Source organism: Mytilus galloprovincialis, chromosome 1, assembly GCF_965363235.1.
Source record: "Mytilus galloprovincialis chromosome 1, xbMytGall1.hap1.1, whole genome shotgun sequence".
Classification (NCBI taxonomy): Eukaryota; Metazoa; Mollusca; class Bivalvia; order Mytilida; family Mytilidae; genus Mytilus; species Mytilus galloprovincialis.
Window position 1 is genome coordinate 112,242,162 of NC_134838.1, and position 25,726 is coordinate 112,267,887.

The window sequence follows — 25,726 nt, forward strand, 5'->3', positions numbered from 1 at the left end:
TGACCTTATTTTCAAGGTTCAATGGTTTAGTTTTATTATTATACTGTATGCAACAGGTCTACTATATTTGATTTATGGAATGATTGCAAGGTGTGAAAGTCCAACTAGCAGTTGTCATATGACCTTGACCTGATTTTCATGGTTCAGTGGTAAGAGTTCAAGTTTTTTGGGTTTTGGTCTTTTTTTTCTAATACTATATGCGATAGGTCAACTAGACATGGTGGATGGAAATATTTTATGATGTAAATGTCAGTCTCACAGGTTTTATTTGACCTTGACCCCATTTCACAGTTAATTGCTCAGTGTTTGTGTTTTTGTGTTTTGGTCTGTTTTTCTTAAACTAAAAGCAATAGGTCAAGTATATTTTTTAGGGTGGAAGGATTGTTAGCTGTATATGTTTGTCTGGCAGGTATCATCTGACCTTGACTTCATTTTTGGTGGTTCATAGGTCAATATTAAGTTTCATGGTTAAGTTTGTTATTTGGATACTATAAGCAATAAGCCAACTATATTTAAAGCATAGATTGATTGTAAGGTGTACATGTCTGCCTGGTATGGTTCATCTGAATGACCTTGGCCTCATTTTTATGGTTCATTAGTTTTCTTGGTTAAGTCTGTTTCTTAGAATTTAAATGCAACAGATCAACTAAGTTTAGTGTATTCAATGATTGTAAGGTGTACAAATATTTCTCATTTGGTTTATCTGACCTTGACCTCATTTTCTTGGATCATGTTAAGTTTAAGTGATAGTTGTAGTAAAGCTTGATATTTACGACTATCAACATAACATCAATGGTTAGTAAAGAAGGCGAGACATTTCAGCTTGTGCACTCTTGTTATTCTAATATCAATTCTATTTTGCACTTAGGGATGCTAAAACATGTATTCTTATGTTTACTGCCATAAAACAAGAAATCAGACAGTTTATAAATTTTATTGATGAAATGAGATCTGAATTAACTGATGCAACTTATATTGGAAAAATTAACTTAAACAAGTGAAATATCTACAATGATCAACTATAATTCCCTTTAGTTACAGACTATAATAACAAACTTAGAGTGGGTAAATAAACAAGCTAAGGTAAAATGACACATCCAAACCATATCATCTGTTCCTATATATTTGTATGTGGATCTATATCAATACAGCATTCAATTTACTATTGATTTTTGTCAGTTTTGATGGCTACCTTTTGTCTGTTATAATTTAAGTTATAGTTTTTAACAGAAAACAGAATAAATTACCCACATTACCTGCATAAAATATACAGGAGTTTTAACATGAAAATCTTACTTTGTGAAGTTAAGTATAGACTTTATGTAGTTAAGTATAGACCCACAAGTAAATACAGAGGGAACAGGATAGAAGCTTAACAGTTTAAATAATGTAACAGTGACAAGCTCATCAAACTATGCATACACCAATAGAATTCTAATTATTCAGCTGCCCTGAATCAAATTATCTAAATACATCATATATATATATATTTATATAAAACCTGAAGCGTATAAACTAATTATCAACAAGTATCACCAGTATATTTTATTTATTCACCGATAATTAGTTAGCTGCTGCCTTTACCAACTTTTACCCAATAATTATGAAAAAAAAGATGAATAATATTTTCTGTGTTAAAAAATGAACATAAAAATTCTGAAAATGATCAATTATGGAAAAGTGTTAATCTAAGAATTTGAAATTTTCTCTTTGCTGCTTTTTAAAAACTGTGGGTGAATGTAACAATCTATTTCTTATCTTAATTAAAATTTCAACGCAAGAGAAAAAACTTTTAAATCAAGTTTTAACTGTTTCTTCCTGTATAAGTTAAATCAACCCTGAATTCTCTGAGCAACTTTGTTCTTTCATTCAATCCCATTGTACACTGTAGACAATTTTTACTAGACATGGAAAACCCCCAATATGCTTCCAAAATATATGTTACAGTGAGATAAAAATTATGTACTGGTAATGTGAGTGCAAAATGGTTATTTTCCTTCAGATTTATTTATTTAAAAAAGAAACTTTCTTTCTTAATATATACCACAGACATGTATCAGTATTTTTTTATGTTATCAAATCTTATCAAGATATATATTTTGGAAACAACTGACGTATGGGTATTAATTCTCTCTGCTAAGATTTTGTGATAGAATGAAAATGCAAAAGGATGTTACATGAACATAATGTATTTTTTACAAGATATAATTTTTTTGAGGTTATTTTTACTTTGCTATCAAAATTGATCAAATTTTAAAATTAAAGTAATAAAAATATCTTATTAAAAACAAGTTATACATTCAAATTAGTTAAAAAAAAAAAAAAAAAAAAAAAACATGCTAAAAAGACTATATAATATTTTTAGACTGGCCAGCGGATACAATATTTTCATTCTGCATAAAATGAGAACATGCCATTTCTATATTGTAAAATAATGGGGTTATTTTGGAATGATTTTTTTTTGTGACAGATATTAATTTCTTCACTCAAATGTGGTTGAACAATCTTTCATACACTCTTTCCATACAATGTTGACTCCACAACAGAATGCCTTATATAATCCATCAAACACAACTACATTGTCTGTCTATACTCTTACACATATGTACATTTGAAGCATTCAAATAATTTACTTTTACAGCAAAAAATCAACAAATCATATGGGACTTTACCATTAACATGTATAGTGCTAAGACATGGGATAGCAGAAACAATCATACAACAAATTCCACATCAATTTTCAAATTAACAAGTCTGATTGCTATACATGTTAATAGAAAAATCACTACAGCCCTTTGCATTTTTCTGTTAACAACATTGTATAAGAGGGTTGCTTTAAATTAATTCATGTTGCAACACAAATACATTTTTTTTTTTTTTTTACAATAGCACTAACAATTCATCAGACTATAAACAATTCCCTTAAACAATGCTATATAATTTAATTCAGCACCAAAATATAACAGTCCAATGCAATGGGCTGTATATAAATAATTCATACTAAAACACATGTGATATGTAAAATTGCAAAAATTATAAAACATATTATTGTAAACACTTAAAAATAATTTTGTCCCTAATTAAAACTAAATTTATTCCTATTTATAACATGATAAAATAAGCTTAATTCATAATGAGTTGAAAGTTCAGTATATAGACAAAAGTTTATCCTTTTAAAACATTTCTGAATATAATAAAGCGAAATACATTCTGTTTAAAAAACTTGAATTGCCTATCAAATTATAATGACATTTTCACTTTTACAAAATTAATGACCTTATCTTATCAATATTGAATAAATGAAATTTTAATATACAAGAATCTATCATCTTAAACAAAAGCATAACAACATATGCTGGATAACAAAAATTCATGCAATACAACAAATGAGTCCTGAGTGATGAAAAAAACAAAAAAAACATAAAATCAGTAGAGATAGGATAAGAATGATTAATAGATATTTTGAGAAGTGAATGTAGGGGAAATATTGAAAAAAGGTATTACTTTTGTCATATATCTTTTGATATACATGTATATGTAAAAAACTAATAAAAAAAAATTTACCGCTGATAATATTCATATTTATTTAAAGAAATATCAATCCCCAAAAATATAATATTTAACCATAAAACTGTAGTAGATGCTGATTATTATGCCTCACTCACACGTACGTTTAATTCGAATTGAATTCGAATCGAATGCGAATCGAATTCGCTATTTGCGTTCACACACTCCTCTTTTTTAATTCGAATCTAATTCAAATTGGCTAATTCGCATTAGAAGTACGCTTTTGTCAATACGAAGTAAAAGTTAACGTCGTTTGGATAGTAAAGCTAATTTGACGCGCATTGTAGAATTGACGTTAAGACGTAAAACGTTTCGAATGCGAATTAAACTAATTCGAATTAATTAATGCGAATCGAATTCGAATTACATGTGAACACAGCATTAATTCTTAAAGCGTAAACTGAGCAAATTTTATTTTATCGCTGATTTTGTAATGTAAACTTAAATGATCTAATGTAAACAAGGGCTACTTAAAATATATTTTAGCAAATGTAAACAACAGCACAATATATTCTGATATTATGTCAAAGTATTACAAAAATATGAAAGGAACAAAATTTTGCCATTTTTCTATCAAAATAAATGGATTTTACTGGCCGTTAACATTAACCTGCTAACTGTTTTCAGGTATTAAGGCTTTAATGATGATCATTTTAATTTATCATATGAAATTTAATGTCTTCATTTATTCATCTTACATAAATTGCTCTTTAATCAAGTTCTTCTTCACCATTCATTTTACACACTATTTTTAAATTAATGGTAGGAATATGACATATGAAGATCTTCATTTATTTGGCACATCAAAGATGACAGAAAGACGTTGTGATCACTAATCTGTAAACTTGACATCATAAATTGGTTACTATGGAAACTGTTTTTCAGTGAACTTGACACCAATGATCAGTTACTAAGGAAACTGTATCAGTGCCAACCTGAAAAGATAATGACAGGTCAAACAAACCTGCAAAATTTTCTTATTAAGATATAAAATGAGCACCATCCTATGAGCTTAATAATATACAGATTTCTTATCTATTGTAAATATTGTGAAAAACATCTTTGCAATAATAGTTTTAAAGCATTTAACAATATACAAAAATATCATATAAACTTGATACCAAATAAAGTGGTACTCAATTATCATATACATGTGAAGAAAGAGTTTTTTTAAAGACAATAGAGGACCTATTTTCTACTTTTATCTAGGATATTTCATATAAACCTAACCTTTACCTTGCTGTGCTGAGGAGTTAAATCTTGGTCTAACGTTAGTCATGTTGAATCTAGGATTTTGTGTGAATCTTGCACCATCTCCTAATTGGTTAGGTGGAAGATTCTGACGGTATTTATTTGCTGATTGCACATGTTGTTGACCAGTAAAACCAATTTCTGTTGGATTAAAAGGTCTGTAATGAGGACTACTGTGACGAAGACCTAAATTTTCCTGACGTGGATGTGTCATCACCTGATGGTTTATAAACATGGGTCGCTGATCATTTAGTGGACTATGTCCTGGAGATTTGTTGTGTCCAGCAGTATTTGGTGATAAGTTCATGTTAGGAGGTGGACGAGACATATCGGGTACGTTAAATCTTTGAGGAGATGTATTAGGTTGTTTTGATTTATAACCACCAATACCTAGTAGAGCATGGGGAGGAGGTGGAGGTTGTTGAAGTTTTTCCACTATTTTTTTCTTCCCTACAGGAACTGTGTTTGTTGGTGTAGGAGTCCTGACAATTTGTCCTCCATTTTGTTGTGAGAATGACAGAAGTACAACATTATTAGGTAGTGACGTCCCAGGCAAAATAGGTACAGTGTTCTGTATTGGTGCATTTCCAGAAGGTCCACCCATGAGGACCATTCCACCACCATTTAAATGTGCATTACTATTAACCAAACAATAATTTGAGCCATTTTGAACATATGATCCAACAGAGTTAGACGGTGTGGCCAGTAATGGTCCACCAGGATTTGATGGAGTTGCCAGTAAAGGTCCACTGGATTGTTGATTTATTATTGCTCCATTACTAGTTGACTGCTGGTTGAGTAATGATGTGGCATGATTATTAAGCTGTTGACTTATAGCCTGTTGATGAAGTAATGACGATGCACTGTTATTGAGATGATGATTTACACCGGTATTCAATTGTTGGCTGAGTATTATATTATTATTAGGTATATAGTTAGACATTGCAATAGGAGGTGTATTATTGGAATAATATGGTACTTCATTCCCTGGATTACTAGTCTTTACAGATGCACTTTTATTACTACGTTTTATACTGACAGAACTACGACTGGAACTAGAACTTGAAGATCGACTCCTGCTCCGGCTACTGTAACTCCTGCTTCGACTACGAGAACTACATCCAGAACAACTTGAAGATCGTGACCTACTTGAACTTGTATCACTACTAGATGACCTACTCCTCCTAGATTTACGTTTGCATGGTGGAGAGCCGGGTGGAGTTTTAGGTCCATTTTTTTTATGAGATATTTTTTTGATAGGAGGCGTTTGATTACCACCAAGTTCCGAGGAGGCCAGTGCAACTAATGCATCAAATCTATCAAATTTATCTGGAGATTTCCACAATTCGTTTGTTGTGTAACCATTAGTTGGTGTCCTCTTTAGATTATCTGAAATAATAATGTTTATACTGGAATATGTTCAGATAAGTTATACACAAAATCTGAATATTGATTTAAAACCATTGCTAGAACTCAATTTTGGGGGGAACCTGGGCCTGAATTGTCTTCACATGATCCTTTAAGTCTGATTGATTATTTAACTCAAATCCAACTTATTCACAAATGTTTCTTTTGTCACAATGTCTGAAAACATGTTAACTCATATTATTCATTCAACACAGAATTCAGATAAATTTCATGAAAACCATTTCTTTCAATCCTCTCTACTCCAAAGCCATTTAAAAACATATTTGGTGCAGTTATTTTTTTCTGAGTGTACATAGTGTTACATTTAATGTCTGTTTGTTATACTTACTTTTATTATTAGTAGTATGAACAATAGGTTTTTCTGATGATATTTTCTCTGGTGAATTAAGGGCTGTGATACCGATCGGTCTAGTAGCTATACTCATCAGCGATGGAATGGAACTTAATGGACTGGAATTAACAGTTGGTTTATAAGGCATTTTTCTTTTCTCTGGACTTTGTGCCAAGTCAGATCGTTTGCGTTTTAATTTCTGATTATCAGCACTATTGTTAACATTCGTGTTCTGTTGTGCAACATAAACCTTAGAAACATAAGAAGGAAACTGTTGTCCTGTTGGAGCTTTGCTCTGTGCTTTTGACATTTGTAACAATGCTTCGGCTAGAATTTTATCACTTTGTGAACTATTGACAGGTTGACTTTCTTTCTTAGCTCCATTAAATATTATCTGCTGTTTGGGAGAACGACCCATTTCATTTTTGACTACACTCTCTACAAAGTTATTTACAGTGAAATTTGATGGCTTGGAAGCCATTGGGTATATGATATGATACGGCTGTTTATTTTGTTGAAATATCTTTTGCTCGGGTTGGTAATGTGGCTGTGGTTCTTCTGCTGTATCTGTGGTACTGCCCTGACTACTTGGTCGACTAATTGGAGAATACATAGAATCCATATCAATTACTTGTTTTGGTCTATCATTGATATCAGGTTTCACTGAACTGTTTTTTATTTTTTCACGTAATTCATCTTTTGGCAGATGATCTAATGGAATACTAATTGGTAGAGAAGGACGTGCATTAGCATCTTTGATTGTATTCAGTAATGTTCTGTTTGTTCCAATGACAGGAACTGTGTTATCTTTGACTAAATAAACAATTTTATGTGCCCCATTCAACTGGACAGGATTGGGTTTTATTGGTTTAACTTTTGATCCTATTTTTGGATTAGGATTCATCAGTATTTGAATCTTTCTTTTGGATTCCTCTTGATTTTTCATTTGTTCACCAGTTGCTTGAAGTAGAGATCTAAATGTTGGCATGTTGACCTGAGTAGAACCAGGAGTAGGTAGCCTTTCCTTCTTAGGTTCTATATAAATGGAATGATTGGCTTTTCCTGAGATACTATGAGTATTAGATGATGCCTGAGTCTTGGTATGGACATACTGAGCAGCTGGCTGAGTAATGGTTGGATGAATCCCTGTTTTAATGTCAATCCCTGATTTATCTGAAGTAGCTGCCTTTTGTATATTTTTCTTTTCAATTTTAATTTGCTCCACTTTTATCTTATTTTCTGCTTCTACTTTTATTCTATTTTCTTGTTCTACTTTGATCCTATTTTCTTTTTGAAGATTATTGTTTTTCTTTTCTAATTCTGTAACTTCAGCCTCTAGTTGTTTGACTTTGTTGACCAGTTTTCTTTTCTGTGTATATGATGCATTTACTTCCTTCATAATGATATCAGGTAATGGTTCTGTGGTGTGGTAGCCATTCTACAAGAAACAAAATATATTTAATTATGCAAGATTACTGTTCTTTTATTTTTATATGTAAATGGTGTCATTGATATAAAGACGCAACCTTTATTTCTTTTAATTATGTTTCACTTCACAATATTTCTAAAGCTTCTTATAGATGAATAATAAAATATAAAGCTTGATTTTCTGAAATAAATCTTCAACAAATATTGAATTTTATCTTGCGCCATAACATACCTTAATTCCATTCAGTTTCGTTGTTTTATCTGCCAATACGTTTGTACTACCATCCAACTGAAACATAATTATAATAAATTGAACATTTGTTTCAAAATATCTCATTTTTATGCAAATATATATTAAATTATTAGCAGATCTGTAAGATCTTATTGTATTCAATTCAAAATCCTTTTAACTGGCACATGCTTAGCAAAGTCATGTTTATTTATCAAATGTCAAATACTTTTTATTTGTACTTTTTCTTATCAAAGTCTTCTTAGTAGTCTTCCTAAAGATTTACAAAAAATACATGAAATTTAATTAATAATTTTCCAAATATAGAAGTAAACAAGCTAATTTTCTTATACATTAGTGTCTGATATAATATACACTAGGTGAAATGGTGTCCCCCCTAAAGTTTATTGTAATCCCCACCCCTCACTTGCATATTCATATTTTAAAGTAAAATACTGTCCTTTTTCATTTATTCAACAGACAAAAATTATGCCTTTCAAATGTGTAGATTATTTACCTTGCTCATCTTAAAGTTTTATAAAAATATACATGCTTAAGAATGATACAATGCAATATCTAATAAAATGAAGAATGAACTTTTTGTTTAGCAAATGGCACATTCTATGTTAATAATGTTCTTTTTTTATTGCATTAAACAAAGAGAAGTTGCTATCTATGTTGCATACGAATAAGTTAATGAAATTTGAAGTAAACAAATAAGATTTAAGATGAATGATATTGATCAATCTGAAAAAGATACAGATCCTGTCTCCATGTTCTGCCTACAAGATCTCATGATGACTATTCTACTTTGTTTTAATGACCTTTCCAGATCATTTTGTTTTGGCGTAATAATACACATCTTAAAAAAATTTGGGAGGCAGAAATTTGTTTGACTGATGTTAATTACCAGAACAATAATTAGAATAGATTATTGCCAGATCATTTTCAGCAGAGCCAGGGTACAAGTCCTATATTTTAATCAGATCAGATACAGACAGAAATTTGACAATAAATATTAATCTGATGAAAACTATCAGAGGATCATCTGTTTACAAACCAAATTAACACAGGAGTCATAAGGCAAATGAAGTATGTTATAGAATAAACATAAAGGAATTTTCTTGCAATGACTTCTAAATTTTCTTTTATCTTTACATAGTTTTTCCCTGATGATACTCTGTATTTACTCATGCATGACAAATGAGTGATGACCTCTTCCTTGATGAATTCATGCATGACTGATGATGATGACGTCTAAATGTAAATACAGACGTACCAGACTTATTTTCTCCACGTGTTTAATTTGTTGTTCTACGGTACTCACTTGTCCCTCCAACTCCTTATGTTCCAGTACGATACGTTTAGCCTGCAACAAGAATTCGGCTGGAGTTGATGCTTGTATACCAAGCTAAAATAGAGAAATACTGTATATTTAAGTGGATCTTTGTTTTATTGTTTTTAATGAAATAAATATCCAACAATAAAAAAAAACCCAATTAAATTGATTTTTCTTGAATCTCTTTAGAAGAACACATCAAGTGAAACTGTGAGCTACTGCTCACTGATGATACCCTCGCCCACCAAAGAAGCTGCTGAGTGATGAATCTGAAAATGCATCACACAGTATAGACGACTTATATGAACCTCAAACCAAAGTTCAGATATCCTTGTTTTGTAGTTCTTGAGAAAAATGCAAAGAAAAGTATTTATGGAACGGATGAATGTAAAACAGTATACCCCCCACTTTTATTAAAGAAACATGGGCTTCCAGGACAATGAAATGGAATACATGACAAAGACTTATGCCTGGTGGAGAGTTGTCTCATAAACAATCATAGCACATCTTATTTTTAGAAAGAATACCACTGTGTATTGCAGGCTAGGTGTAATTACATACCTCTTTTAACCTTGCTTGTAGATGTCCTACACTTTCTTTCTGTATACTAGATATATGTTTATCTAACTGCTGTACTTTGGCTTTTAATTTCTGTTGTTTTTCCTAAAATATAGTGTATAATAATAAGCTTAAACTTATACCCATTGAAAGAAAATAAGTTTTGTCTATTTTGACAATTACCTTTTCAAAAAAACATGTAATACTATAGTACACAATTCTGTAAAAAAAAAATTGAACAAATGTAATCTTGCATTGATAAACTTTCCATTTTTGAAATGGTCAAGTTTATGTTTTGTTATAGGAAGCTTCATAAGTAATACTGATGGGTTCTACTCATTATTGAAGGCTGTACGGTGACCTACAACTGATAATTTCTGTGTCATTTGGTCTTTTGTGAAGAGTTGTTTCATAGGCAATCTTACCACACCTTATTTTTATATGACTACGCACAGCTTAACATGGTACGATCTAATTCTGCTTACGTTTTTTTTCCCCCCATAACTATTGCTTTTATTAGCCCTGAATTTACAGGCAACATGGCAAGATGAATCAATCAAGCATTCTTAATAACATTACAAATTGTAAATACAACAAAACATATAAAACCTAAAATTTAACTTAGTAAAAATATTTACCCTTTCTTGATCAATTTGTTGCTGCAAAGATATTCTATACTGAGGTGTCTGCATATAAGACATAAACTGTGAATATTGCTGCTTAAACAATTCTACAATAGAAAACAAACAATACTGAGAAAAAAAAAATACTTATAGGTTATCATTGATCATCTTAATGTGATTGAGATTTGATTTGACAACTATTAATTTTATTGACAACGGCACATGTATCCTTAGTTTCTAGCAATCATTTTTCATCTCACTCTACTGTCCTGATATAGGAAATTATCAGTCAGTAAGATCAGAGGAAAATTTCGTAAAATAGGGATTAACGTAAATACATGCATGATAATAAATGGTTAAGTTTATCTGAGATGATAATTTAGAATATTTCTTATTCAAATTTTCATCAATCAACATCAAGAGTGAGTAAGTCATAATAATAATAATGACTTAATATAAAAGATGTGAAATTTGGTGTCCCCCAAGGATCTATCCTAGGTCCTCTATTATTTGTCTTATTTATAAATGACCTTCCCCTTTGAATTAAAAATTGTAAAACAGACTTGTATGCTGATGATACTACTCTCCATAAATCAAGGAAAAGCATAGAATATTTACATGATGATGTTCAAGAAGATTTATGCAAAGTTGAACAATATGTTCATCAATACCAAAAAAACAAAATGTTTGGTTACTGGAACAAGTCAGAAGTTATCAACCCAAACTTTTCAACCAAATTTATAACTAATTCAGAAACACTACAAAATTCATCATGTGAGAAATTATTTAAGAATTGAATGCTTCTTTTTGGAACTTTATTGGGATGTCAAAGCATTGACCGAAGTACATTTTGTATGAAGCGCGCTTTATTCTAAAAATGTGCGCACGGTCAACGCTTTTACAACCCTATGAAGTTACAAAAAGAAGCATTCAATACTTATAATTACATCTTTTAGCTATGATCATGAAAACATGAAATTTCTCATTTTTTAAATTTAATTCACCTGTGCACTTTATTGTGGTACCACATGATATCATGAATGAAGTTTTATTGAGTGATGCAATTGCTAAAGGAATAGCATGTGATGTGCAATTAGCCAATCAGAATAAAGTATACATCTAATGTAATTATATGGTGTTAAAATTGACAGCACACTTAGCTGGAAAAATCAAATTGATCAAATTTGTGCTAACATTTCATCAAGAAAAAAAACCTTCTTTCTAAATTAAAGAAATTTTTAGATATTAATGCTAGGAAAGCATATTATAATGGGTATATTCTGCCTCTCATCGATTACTGCTGTATTGTTTGGGGAGAATGTAAAAATGAAGGAATAGTAAGAATATTAAAGATTCAAAAAAGAGCAGCAAGATTAATTCTTGATGCAGACCGATTATCCCCATCAGCCCCCTTATTTAAAAAACTTGGATGGATGACAGTAGAAAACAGAATCAAATACCACAAATATCTATTGCTATTTAAATGTATGCAGAAAGAAGCACCACAGTACCTATTTCAAAAGATTCAACTTATATCTGTTAATAATCCTTATGCTTTAAGGGGTGTTACTCAAGGTAATTTGATAGTTCCAAAGCCAAACCAGGTGCTCCGCAGGGCGCAGCTTTATACGACCGCAGAGGTCGAACCCTGAACAGTTGGGGCAAGTATGGACAAAACATTCAAGCGTGATACAGCTCTGAATTTGGATTGTGATCAAATTTTTGACATTACATGGTTTTTTTTTACACAAAACAAATGTCAAGATTTTACAAATCAATTAAAGATTTCTTCTACAAACTTTTTAAATCTAAAATTAAATAGTTGATCATGACACAGCATAGGTTTCTGACACAGAACGAATGTGGTCTAATGAACTTAAAAGTTTTTTTTTGCCTTTGAGCAATTCACTATGCTGTTGAATATTAATCCTCTCAAAAAAATGTTTGAAGAAATTTTCTTTTTATTTATGAAATCTGAAATGAGAAAAATTTAAACCCCCCCCCCTCTTTTTTTTCACATCCCCGTTTCCCTTTTTCCAAAACTGATATCAATTCAAATTTCTAATGGAGTTTGCAACAATAACTACTCTTTTAAATACATCATAAAATATTAAAATGTAAAATAAAGTGCTTGATATCACTGAATGGTAAAGATTGGTTGGTAGTAAAAGTGAATATACATTGTTTATTGTATAAAACAATAAAAAAAACTTCATCAGCAACATTTTATATTGGCAAATTTCCAATGAAGTTATTTACATAAAGTTATTGGCAAATAAAAATAGATAATGACATCATAGTCATGTCTGGCAAATGTCCAACATACATTATCTAAAAACATTTTAGATAAGATAAGGAAAAAAAGCTTCATCAGCAACATTTTATATTGGCAAATTTCCAATGAAGTTATTTACATAAAGTTATTGGCAAATAAAAATAGAAAATGACATCATAGTCATGTCTGGCAAATTTTCAACATATATTATCAACTACTATTCTATACAAAGAAAGATAACTCCAATTGAAAATTAATTGCTATTGCACAATATTGTGCAATTAGATATTTCTTGCTATTGTGCAATACTGTGCAATTGAAAATTTCTTGCTATTGACAATACTTGATATGGAATCCTGATTTGGACCAACTTGAAAACTGGGCCCATAATCAAAAATCAAAGTACATATTTAGATAAATCATATCAAATAAGCCCAAGAATTTAATTTTTGTTAAAATCAAACTTATTTTAATTTTGGACCCTCTGGACCTTAATGTAGACCAATTTGAAAACTGGACCAAAAATTAAGAATCTACATACACAGTTAGATTTGGCATATCAAAGAACCCATTTATTCAATTTTTGATGAAATCAAACAAAGTTTAATTTTGGACCCCCATTTGGACCAACTTGAAAACTAGGCCAATAATTAAAAATCTAAGTACATTTTTAAATTCAGCATATCAAAGAACCCCAAGGATTCAATTTTTGTTAAAATCATAAGTTTAATTTTGGACCCTTTGGACCTTAATGTAGACCAATTTGAAAACGGGACCAAAAATTAAGAATCTAAATACATAGTTAGATTCGGCATATCAAAGAACCCCAATTATTCAATTTTTGATGAAATCACACAAAGTTCAATTTTGGACCCTTTGGGCCCCTTATTCTTAAACTGTTAGGACCAAAACTCCCAAAATCAAACCCAACCTTCCTTTTATGGTCATAAACCTTGTGTTTAAATTTCATAGATTTCTATTTACTTATACTAAAGTTATGGTGCAAAAACCAAGAATAATGCTTATTTGGGCCCCTTTTTGGCCCCTAATTCATAAACTGTTGTGACCTCAACTCCAAAAATCAATCCCAACCTTCCTATTGTGGTCATAAACCTTGTGTTAAAATTTCATTGATTTCTATTTACTTATACTAAAGTTATAGTGCGAAAACCAAGAAAATGCTGATTTGGGCCCTTTTTTGGCCCTTATTTCCTAAACTCTTGGAACCAAAACTCCCAAAATCAATCCCAACCTTCCTTTTGTGGTCATAAACCTTGTGTCAAAATTTCATTGATTTCTATTTACTTATACTAAAGTTATAGTGCGAAAACCAAGAAAATGCTTATTTGGGCCCTTTTTTGGCCCTTATTTCCTAAACTCTTGGAACCAAAACTCCCAAAATCAATCCCAACCTTCCTTTTGTGGTCATAAACCTTGTGTCAAAAGTTCATAGATTTCTATTCACTTAAACTAAAGTTATAGTGCGAAAACCAAGAAAATGCTTATTTGGGCCCTTTTTGGCCCCTAATTCCTAAAATGTTGGGACCAAAACTCCCAAAATCAATCCCAACCTTCCTTTTGTGGTCATAAACCTTGTGTTAAAATTTCATTGATTTCTATTCACTTTTACTAAAGTTAGAGTGCGAAAACTAAAAGTATTCGGATGACGACTACGACGACGACGCCAACGTGATAGCAATATACGACCAAAAAATTAAAATTTTTGCGGTCGTATAAAAACTGAACTGTTTAAAAAATCTTTTGTTTATTCTGGATCAGTTTTATGGAACGGACTACAATATGAAATGTGTAAAGTGCGAAACACTTACTCTTTTAAACAAATTATAAAGCAATACTTGAGAGAGTTCAATATTCAATCTAAGATGATTGCAACTATTACTCTTTTTTTAGAATGTATGATTTTAATGATTTGTATATTATATCTATTTACTACATGCAATCTGTAACTGTTTTATATGTTTTAATCATGGTACATGTAAACTGAACTATCATGTCTATACAATTGTGTTTATATGTTGTATGTTTGCTTTTTTTCTCTTAATATTATTTTTTATTTTTTATTTTACTTGCATGAGGGCCTCAGGCAAGATTAGTAATTGTAACTAATTGTGTTAAATAAAGAAAATATTATTATATTATTATCATACTTAATTGTGGGTATAACAACTGCACCAAGGCTAACAGATCTTTCATGTTGCATTGACTGAACACAACATTTTCTCCTTATTTTCAAATATTTTTTCTCTCCGTATTATTATTTTAACAATAATGTGAGAATGAGGAAATGGGGCATAACCTTCAATTCATAGACAGCAACCAAACAACATATGTTGATCAAGAGTGATTAGTCTTAACATATTTTATTTGCCAAGTATTACATAAAGGATTAGACACAAGTAGGTCCAGCAAATCGTATTCTAAAGATACAATTTAAATCAATAGGATTTCAGTCTGCAAATATCAAATTTATTTAATGTTAAATTGTTAAAGAAAAGTAAAGTTTCTTGACCAGATAATTGCCTTACCTAAGAGCTGATGTAAGGCCTGCTCTGTCTCTAATCTAGATATAGTATGATCTTGTGTCATTGCTTTGAAACAACTAGAGGATACCCCAATCATACTTCTATCATTCCAGTTCTTCTGGTTCTCGGGAGAAGCTAAAAAACAACAGGTTTACATTTCATTCTTGTTTTTAATATAACCTAAAGCAAGTCTTCTGGACATATCAAATTGCTGAAAAGTTATTACATTCTCAAATACTATTTTAACTCATCATAGTTCTATAACTGACATATAATATAAAACAAAGATTTCCATGCATATTACACACTTTTATGGAATAACCTTCAACAGGTACATGTCAAAGTAAATATCTTGGAGGCAAAATGCATAACAAAAATTAACAGTATCACAACCAAAAGAGGAATTCTTTATAGTTGACTTTGCAAGTTAAGACATGAAGGAGTTGCAGCAATCATAGTCTTTGAACAATTTTTTAATTTAAAAAAAATATACAACGAAAATGTGCCTTTTCAATTCAACAGTGCCTTAGCACTGACAAACAAGTATCTTACCTGAATTTGATGTTGACATGAGGGTGTGTGTATGTAATAGATTCAAACTATCCAATGCAAGTACTTTCTCTTTCTTCTTGTTTCTATTTGCAGCTCTCGATTTTGCTGTGGAGAAGTTTGTTCTTTTTGCTCGTCCTGGAAATTAACAATAGATAAAATTAAACTTTGAGGCAAAGGGTAAAATGTAAATACCAGTCGTTTCGTCAATTTTCTTAACTTTAAATAGTGTATAAGCTTAATTACAGGACTGTTGATTCCCTAACATACTGAACCAAATCACTGAAATTTAAAACCAATCATTGGAAATGTTTAAGTTTGTTAAAAATACAGATCTAAGATCATAATTCCTATAATTCAATCAAACCACAGTAGGACCAAACAGGCAATTTGAAAATATAGCAACAGTTAAAATATCTAGTTTATACTTTCATGGGTCTTAGAAAAAGTAAGCTAACAAATAAATTCCAAACATTTTTCTATGAATGAAATGTTATTTTTCCGAACAATAAAGCTAAGATTTACCATTAGGAACATCTCTTTTCCTTTTGTGACGTCCATTCTGTAACCTTTTTGTTGTACCATTTTTCTTTAGTTCTTCCTTTACTTTCTGTGCCATCTCAACATCAAGTTCTATGTTTGACTATAAAATAAGTTTAACACATTATAAAATGCTAAGCATTTGTCTGTTTTATCTGAAAAATATTAGATTGTATAGTTAAAATGTTTAAAAAGTGTTTACCGCATATAAAAATAGAATATTACAGTAAATCTATAACATTTAGTTTCCAATTTATAGAAATATTTCTTATTCAATTAATTTTAATCAAAGTCTAAGCAAAGGAAATATTTTCACAATGTGTGTAAAATGAAAAATTGTCTGAATGAAGTATAACATAATATTAGCATAAGATTTGCAATGAATGTGAACCTCCTCTAAAATAAACAAACTGTCACCATGCATATAAACCAGACAATAAAACAAACAAACCAAATGAAATAGAAAACTGTTTACTTCATCTATAGTTTATAACAAGAGTTTCATTTGGGACAATATTGAGATGATCTTGGAAGTTAATTCAGATATTTCAGATAGTTTATGGACTTTAAGGTGACCCATTAAAAATCTTTGACTTGAATAAATAATTTAAATTAAGGACGATTGAACATGACATAAATTTTATACTACTGTCTTGCATAACATGAAATTTCTTCAAAGGAATTTATTAACTATGGCAGAATATTCAAATTAAGGCAATTTATAAAAATAAAATCAGCAAATTGATGGTGTATAAAACATGACATTAAATTACTATAGGTTTCATTGAAATGAATATTTGAGTCAAAACTTTTGAAAGATTTAATTCCATTAATTAAAGAAAAAATATTATAATGATAACAATTTTCCATTATCAAAACCAATTAACTTTCTCCTAACAATGTGTACAAAGGCTTGGAAAGGTTATGGATGATAGGACCCAAACTTATTTTGCAAAAAAAGACCAAAATGTTCGTAGACGATATCTTTAGGAGTGCTACCAACATAGAGAAAACAAAACAAACAACCAACAAGTAAACCAACACTTCTAAACGAGGACAACAAACCTGAGAAAGGGACCCGGTTGTTGCCTCACTTATAACACTATCCTCTTCCTCATTAGAGGAGGCCACCATTGAAGCACTATCAGATTTAGGTTTGGACACCAACTCTGACCACTGTCGGCGAGTTGTGGGTCCCTGTACCTGGATATTCTCGTCTGTTGTATCACTAATTATTGTACTGGCATTACTGTTACTGTCAAAGTCTATTGTACGGATGGCTGAGCAATTATCTTTTCCTTTCTTGGGTTTTATCACACCGTTCTTTGTTTCATCCTGTAAAACACATTGTTTATAAATAAATCAGTCAAGACAGGTGTTGCCAATATTGTCATATCAGCTGTTCATTTTAATCAATAGTTTTTCAGTTGAATATAGTTTTAAACTACATGATATTTTTTTATCTCTATGATTGTTTTATTCTATAAGCAAATAGTTTCAACATCTGCAATTGATTTTTTTTTTCAATTACACTTTTTTAAATGTTTAAAGCTATTGTTACCTTGTTCATTTCATTGACCTTCTTTTCCAATAACCTTCCTCTCCTGTCTCTTCTTACTTCTTCATCATCCTATAAAATATTGGCATCACACAATGTTATAAATGGGTTTGCAAAAGGAGCATTATTTATTAAAGCTATTAAAAATTTGTTGTTTGATTTATTTAGAAGATATCTTCATGGACAAAGGGTTTTCGTAAAATTTAAACTTTAAAACAATTCTAATCCCAAAATTGACATTAATCTCTCATAAGGACACAATGTCAGTATAAGCCTGGTTCAGATTTCATCCATTGCTCAACAAATAATGTAAGGAACCAAATTTTTGAATCCGAGAGCAATTAATATCATTAGCTTAATCAAACACACCCTTATTCTAATTTGATGTTCTAAATACTAACCTTCATCTTAGGATTTTTCAATTTTAGGAAGTATTTCTCCAACTGAAAAGATATTATGATATCATAACTGATAATGTCATATTGGTATATTAAAATTAATAGAAAAGGTAAATTAAATGTGAGGCTATGAATGACTAAAAATATATGAGAAATCACTCTGTTGCAAACCTCAGAACAGCCATAGAACTTGAATGATACTTTCTCATCATGTTAAATTGACTTGCATAAAAAAATATACATGATCTAATAGTGCATCTTCCTTGGTTGCTATTTCATTAAAATTTGCCCAAGGCCTTTGGCTTTATGAATAATATTAATGTAGGTATGAGATGACGAATAGTAACCGAAGTGCTATGCCTTTTTTAATTATTTCTCTTTAGCACACTACTTCACAACTGTGTCTTGGCATTTAACAAACAACCACATCTTGATGATACATTTGTCTTTATCTATATTGTTTTTATTCAATTAACTAGGCTCTCAAGAGCCTGTGTCACTCACCTTGGTCTATGCGCATATTAAACAATGGACACAGATAAATTCATGACAAAACTGTGTTTTGGTGATAGTAATGTGTTTGTAGATCTTACTTTACTGAACATTCTTGTTGCTACAATTATCTCTATCTATAATGGCCCAGTTATTACATTGAAAAATATTTTGTAAAAATTAACAAAAATTGTTAAAAATTGACTATAAAGGGCAATTACTCCTTAAGGGGTCAATTGACAATTTTTGTCATGTGACTTGTTTGTAGATCTTACTTTGCTGAACATTATTGCTGTTTACAGTTAATCTCTATCTATAATAATATTCAAGATAATAACAAAAAACAGCAAAATTTCCTTAAAATTACTAATTTGGGGGCAGCAACCCAACAACAGGTTGTCTGCTGTGTCTGAAAATTTCAGGGCAGCCAGATCCCTACTTAACAATTTAACCCCATGTCAGATTTGCCCTAAATGCTTTGGTTTCAGAGATATAAGTCAAAATCTACATGTTATCCCTATGTTCTATTTTTAGCCATTGCGGCCATCTTGGTTGGTTGGTTGGTTGGCTGGGTCATCAGATACATTTTTTTAACTAGATACCCAAATGATGATTGTGGTCAAGTTTGGTTAAATTTGGCCCAGTAGTTTCACAGGAGAAGATTTTTGTAAAAGTTTACGGATGGACGGACTTCGGATGCCAAGTGATGAGAAAAGCTCACTTGACCTTTCAGGTCAGGTGAGCTAAAAAATCATTCTAAAACTTGAGGAGTAATATCTTGTCAATTTTACCCCCCAAAAAAGTTTCTTTCTATGCACATTTGTATGTAGGTTCTAAATGAGAGGTACAATTTTTATTCCTTCTCATTTTTCTTTTTGGTGTATAATAAGTAATGTAGCTAAAGGTTATATTATCCAGAAATTTTTGAAAGTGCAAAACTGGCCGATGCCCCACAAATTTTTCATAGAAGTCTTCAATATTTTCAACACTTATTTATGTACATACATCAGATGTATTGTTTTACATGTTTCTGTCTTTTGTTTAAACTTTTTTTCTTATAATTACACTATCTATTTATGGAACAATACTCAAATAAGGTCTATCAACAGGAAGAATTAGTATATTTAAAACAGGGACAATAGTTACTTTGAACCTGGGGTCAACATATGGTCATATTGTGTTCATTCTTAGTAGTCTGTTTTTATTCTTGTTACACTTGCTACACTTAAAACATTTGCTTTAAATATGTATAAGAATGTTGATAACAGAACAAACTTCATATGTAAGAGGTTATACAAAGAAAATCTAAGCTGATTTATACAGCATATCAAAACAGATACATACTGTAAACAAACTCATTTTCAAAAGCAATTATTTCTTCAGTAGTAAAAATATTGTGAATATAAATCGTTTATAAAATGTAAAACTTGGGGTTTTCATTACTTATCTGCATCATGTAAATTTGAAAATCGCGAAATTAAATTCCTAACGAAATTGGCTAGAAAGGGCTAAACGCAAAAATAAGTATCTTTAAAAATAAGTTGGTTTACAGTGTGTATAATAATTGTAATAACATAAATGATGATGATGATCACAACATTGATACTGATCTACCTGAACATGATGAAGATGAAACTTTCTACCCGACCATAATGAAAATGATTGACAGTGACGATGTACTCACCAATGTTCTATCAATTGTATGTACAAAGTAGGCAAAGGGTTTCCCCGTCCATGACACTGCACCACTTAACGGGGACAGCTCTGCTACGTGCATTATTGTACCAATGTCTGTAATGCAAGTCAAGAGCTTAGACCCATCAACGTATCTAGCTACAACCTTACTGTAACCAAACACTCAAGCTTTCAGTTTTTAAAGTTTAATGTTCATTTGTGATCAACAAAAGATATATTAGCTTGCTGCTACACTTAGGTAGAACAATAAACTGATCCATATTATTACAAATCACAATTAAACTTGAGAAACTGAAAACTTCTTAAGATTATAACATAAACTAAAATTATGTTTTCTGCAGATTTTACCTCGACTAAACTAAAGTTAAGGAAGAATTCATTGCAATTCATTGAAACTAAACATGCAAATTAAACTCATATTTTTTTTTTAATTTTCTCATAATGCTTATTAAATGATTTCTAATAAACTTTGATTTAGACGTACTATAAAATTTGCAGGAGACATGATTTTTAACATCAAACAACATAACAGTGGTCTCCAAAGGGAGGTTACTCCTGACTCACCAGTGTCCTATCAATAGTATGGTGATAATAAATGACTGGTTTGCCGGTCCAAGATACACCTCCTCGTAAAGGAGACAATTCTTCTACATGCATTATAGCTCCAATATCTGTAAAATGATTGGCCATAACATGCTGGTTAATGTAACAACAAAGTTAATGAACATGATATCTAGGAAGCACTCTTTGTCAAAAACATTCATCACTACTAGATACTAGTTCAAAATGATCAAGATGACAAATTAAATGGTTTAATTGATGTCAATTTTTGAAACCAAATAAATCACAGAAATTTTAACTGATTAGCAACTTCCGTAACCCATCCCTTTAAATCAGTGAGAAGAAAAATTAATTTACATTTAATGCAACATAAAATAATAAGAGTATAAAATCTATATTATATAAAAATTTAAATAACTGTCATCCAAATATCTGTCAGGGAAAAGTTAAAAGTTTATTTTATGAAGAATGCTATAAAAAAGTATAAAAAAAACATTCTTTTTATGTTTCACGAAGATTAGGTCTACTTTTCCCTATGGTAAATAAGTGATGCTAAAATACATTTCAGAACTTGTATGACAAAAATTTTTAACACCCACATGTCTATGAAATAAATGGAAAATACAGACATGTGGCTTATAAAATGAGCTTCTTTTCAGAGCATGTACATGTATGAAGACTATTCTACATTTAAAATCATCATGCAAACAAAATTGTTCATTATACAACATTTAGGAAGCATTATTTTAAATGTTGACAGCATAAATATAGCTGTATCTTCATTAACAGATTCATAAGAAACCATAAAGAATAAATGAATAAAATTAATATAATGAATATAATCCACCTTAAGGATGTACTTAGGTGAGGTTAGGTGAAAATTAATAAATTAAGAAGTTAAAATTGATACTATAAGCAGGTAGAGCACTCTTTAAGGATAAAAATAAGCTAAAAACATTGATAGGTCATGGACCTCCTTTCCGAGATATTTGAGATTTAAAATATGGCGGGAAAAGGCTGACTCGGACTTTTACCTTTTATTTGCATTGATATTATTTCGGTCTCAAAACCAAAGAAAGAAAATCAAGAATCTTCTAAAATTTTGGTAAATGACCTTTCATGAGCTAATAAACCTTATATGAAAAAATAAATGGGTGTTACGGGTCAAAATATTTTATATTGTATTGTATAGAAAAACACCAAGGAGTTCGAACATTTGACACAAATTCCAAAACCTCGCCTAAGTACATCCTTAAAAGAATTTTTTTTCACAAGAGTTTAAAAAAAATAATCTCCGAGCAAACTCTATTTTTTAAATTATTGGTGCTATATAATTGCTGTACATTCATTATTATAATTTCATTGGCAACATTTTTTTCTGTTTTCATCAAATCTTGTAGATTTTTTTTTATTCTAGCAAATGATTATCTCCCCTATATCATTTCATATTTACAAAATGTTGGTCCTGATTTTTCATATTTAACATTTTTTAAATTCAAATTACTGTCTGTAAATTTTATTTCATATCAATATGTTCTCCTTTGAAAACATTGTAAGTTTCAATAGCAATTCTTTAGCTGAATATGTATTTCCAAAATTTTATTTTCCAGAAACAACTGCAACAATTCATGTATTCAAGTAGCAATATTTGCAATTTGTCATAATTTTATTATCCAACATATATATATTAAAAAAACGCCCAGAAGACATGTTTGTCACTTGCATAATGAAATACAGTGTTTCCTCTGATTAGTACCTACCACTAAGATTTCTATCTGTGATACGGAAATTGAGAGGACAGAATGCTTTAGATGAAACTATCTTCGCTCCTTCCTTCATGTTGGCAAATCTTAACTTCAACTGTAATAAAAAAAACATTCAATTGGTGTTCATTTATAATTTTCTACTATAAAATTAATTAATATTTATAGAATATACCTTTATCAATAGCATTTAGCTTTTTGAACTCCTAATTATCAATTTATTAATCAATTGATAAAATTGTGAATCATGCGATTCTTTTTTTAATGACAATTATACTTCACATCTGTAATATCTCACAACTTTTAGCTCTGTTACAGACTTTGAGTAAAGAAAGAAAACAAATACGTTTTTACCAATGAGGCAAGACAAAACATCGTTCTAAAAATATTGTAGACAGAAAGAACAAATATGATGTTGTACAGAAGAAAGTAATATGATGAAAATATATAAACATTTTAATCATTCTCACCTGATGATCAACTTGAGGTCCAAAGGCAAAGTTGTTTACAAAAATAACACTAAAACATAATAATATCAGTCATTAAAACCTTTCTGCACCATAACCTTCAAACTATACAGATATTTGATACTTTATATAACAGAATTACATTTTCCAAAGCATCTGTGTCTGTTACTATAATGAATTGTAAACTATACTTGTTGCTTCACATTTGCATGTGAGACTTTTTTTCTTCTAAATTTCACATCAGGTCAGTATTTGATATCCAGCATCAGCAAAAAAATTATTTATGGTTGTTATATACTGCATGTCCTGTGAGGAGGACTAACATTTAAGTAGTCTTACTTTGTGTATAGTGGTCAGTATCATAAGAATTTTTGAATCTTAAATTTCACTATCAACACAGTACAATTTACTCTACTATAGGTTGCACCTTGTAAAAAACATTGAAAAAATGCCCCACATCCCTTTGTTTTGACCTTTAAAAAATAGTAGTGCATATGAACTTTCCACAATTTTAATTCTATAGTGGAAAGTTCATATGCACAAAAATGTCAAAAACTGTGCAACTCTTCTATGAAGTTTATCAAAAATTTAATAAACTTCATAGAAGAGTTGCAAAGTTTTTGACATTGTTGAGATTATCGCGGGAACATAACGGTCCAACTATTGTACATGTCTATTGTCGACGTCGTATTGTCAGTGACATCGCCTTGGGCGGAAATACGTACTTGTATATTAAATGTAATGGCTGAACAGTTGTTGTAATATCGTTGCCTGAACTATCATCTATGTTTATGGTGCCTCGACCAATAGAGCTTGAAAACTGAAATCAGTCCGATCGGGGAACAGAAGCGCTGTTACCAGATTATTCCGAAGATTAGATGAAGCAAAAGAGAATTCGAATTTCGACGAAGAAGAAGTTATTGCAACACTCGGAAAACTAGTGCAAAAACAAACATTGTTTGAGGACTTAAACGAACAAATTCTAAAGTTAACAGAACCGGAAAATGTGGAAAATGAGATTATTGATTCAGATGAATATTCAGTGGATATGGAAACGAAGATTCGCCGCATACGTAAGTTCATACAAAATGTCCAAGCACAGCAGTCCCGTCATATTGAATCACATACAACAACCAACACATTAAATCCAGAAACTATACCGTTTGTTCCAACGCACAACATAGCCAACCCACTCAACGCACAGTCGTTTGAGAACCTGTCTGTACAAGCCAGACATACGTTCAACACACAGCAAAGTACATTTTCGTCAGCTAGTAGTCACCGCCTACCCAAACTTTCGCTTCAAATATTCTCAGGCATTATCTTAGAATGGCAAACTTTCTGGGACTCTTATGAGTCGGCCGTACACCTTAACTTGTCACTTACAAATGTACAAAAATTCAATTACTTGAAAACACAACGCGAAACAATTTCAAAGTGATATTATTTATTGATGAACAGTTATTTATCAGTGAAATGATTTGTCAATGGACAATTGAGAATTTTAGAAAATTGTGATAATTTACTTTTTCGAGGCCCCAGTATGTTGAGATTATCGCGGGAACATAACGTTCCAACTATTGTACATGTCTATTGTCGACGTTGTATTGTCAGTGACGACGCCTTGGGCGGAAATACGTACTTGTATATTAAATGTAATGGCTGAACAGTTGTTGTAATATCGTTGCCTGAACTATCATCTATAGACATAAAGGGAGTTCCTATGTGAAATTGCTTTGTCTGTATTTACCAAAGTGCAACCTTTATTGAAGTATAATTTCATAAGTGTAAACATACGTTGCATTATTGATTTTTTCTTTCACATCTTCTTCCAGAAAATCTCCTTTCTGTATTAAAAAGTCACCATGTTTCTTACCATACCATTTCATCCACTTTTTGTACTCTTTTTCCATGGTCTATAAAGACAAATTTTGTATGTTATAAAAAACATATTGATTATTATGAATAATTAACAAGCTTAACTTATTCAGTAAACCAGGAAGTTAATGAGTGATGAACAAGAAAAAAAAAACTTCCTCACATGAAGCTTTACAGCAAAAACTCTGAAGTGTGTAGGTAAAGGTAATATCTTTGGTTTACTTGCTTCTAGTTGAACAATGAAATCTTTATA

The 25,726-nt window shown here is 30.7% G+C and overlaps 1 protein-coding gene across 8 annotated transcripts in view; it reads right to left on the bottom strand.

Moving 5' to 3' along the window:
• Nucleotides 1–918: 918 nt before the first annotated feature.
• LOC143051984 (uncharacterized) overlaps nt 919–25,726 on the bottom strand; it is a 41,975-nt gene continuing 17,167 nt past the window's right edge. Inside the window, exons 8-24 of one of the 8 annotated variants that reach the window (XM_076224967.1) lie at nt 25,393–25,511; nt 23,599–23,647; nt 23,126–23,225; nt 21,369–21,475; nt 18,621–18,662; nt 18,223–18,291; nt 17,727–17,996; nt 16,647–16,764; nt 16,125–16,259; nt 15,576–15,707; nt 10,770–10,861; nt 10,135–10,236; nt 9,514–9,645; nt 8,238–8,294; nt 6,575–8,015; nt 4,804–6,207; nt 919–4,502 (exon numbers count right to left, since the gene is read on the bottom strand). In XM_076224967.1, coding sequence (XP_076081082.1) covers nt 4,492–4,502; nt 4,804–6,207; nt 6,575–8,015; nt 8,238–8,294; nt 9,514–9,645; nt 10,135–10,236; nt 10,770–10,861; nt 15,576–15,707; nt 16,125–16,259; nt 16,647–16,764; nt 17,727–17,996; nt 18,223–18,291; nt 18,621–18,662; nt 21,369–21,475; nt 23,126–23,225; nt 23,599–23,647; nt 25,393–25,511 — 4,380 coding nt within the window. In that variant the 3' untranslated portion in view covers nt 919–4,491. Of the gene's footprint in view, nt 6,208–6,574; nt 8,016–8,237; nt 8,295–9,513; nt 9,646–10,134; nt 10,237–10,769; nt 10,862–15,575; nt 15,708–16,124; nt 16,260–16,646; nt 16,765–17,726; nt 17,997–18,222; nt 18,292–18,620; nt 18,663–20,793; nt 20,901–21,368; nt 21,476–23,125; nt 23,226–23,598; nt 23,648–25,392; nt 25,512–25,726 lie in introns of those variants that run through there. The other 7 variants (XM_076225001.1, XM_076224985.1, XM_076224958.1 and 4 more) reach the window with 7 other exon arrangements.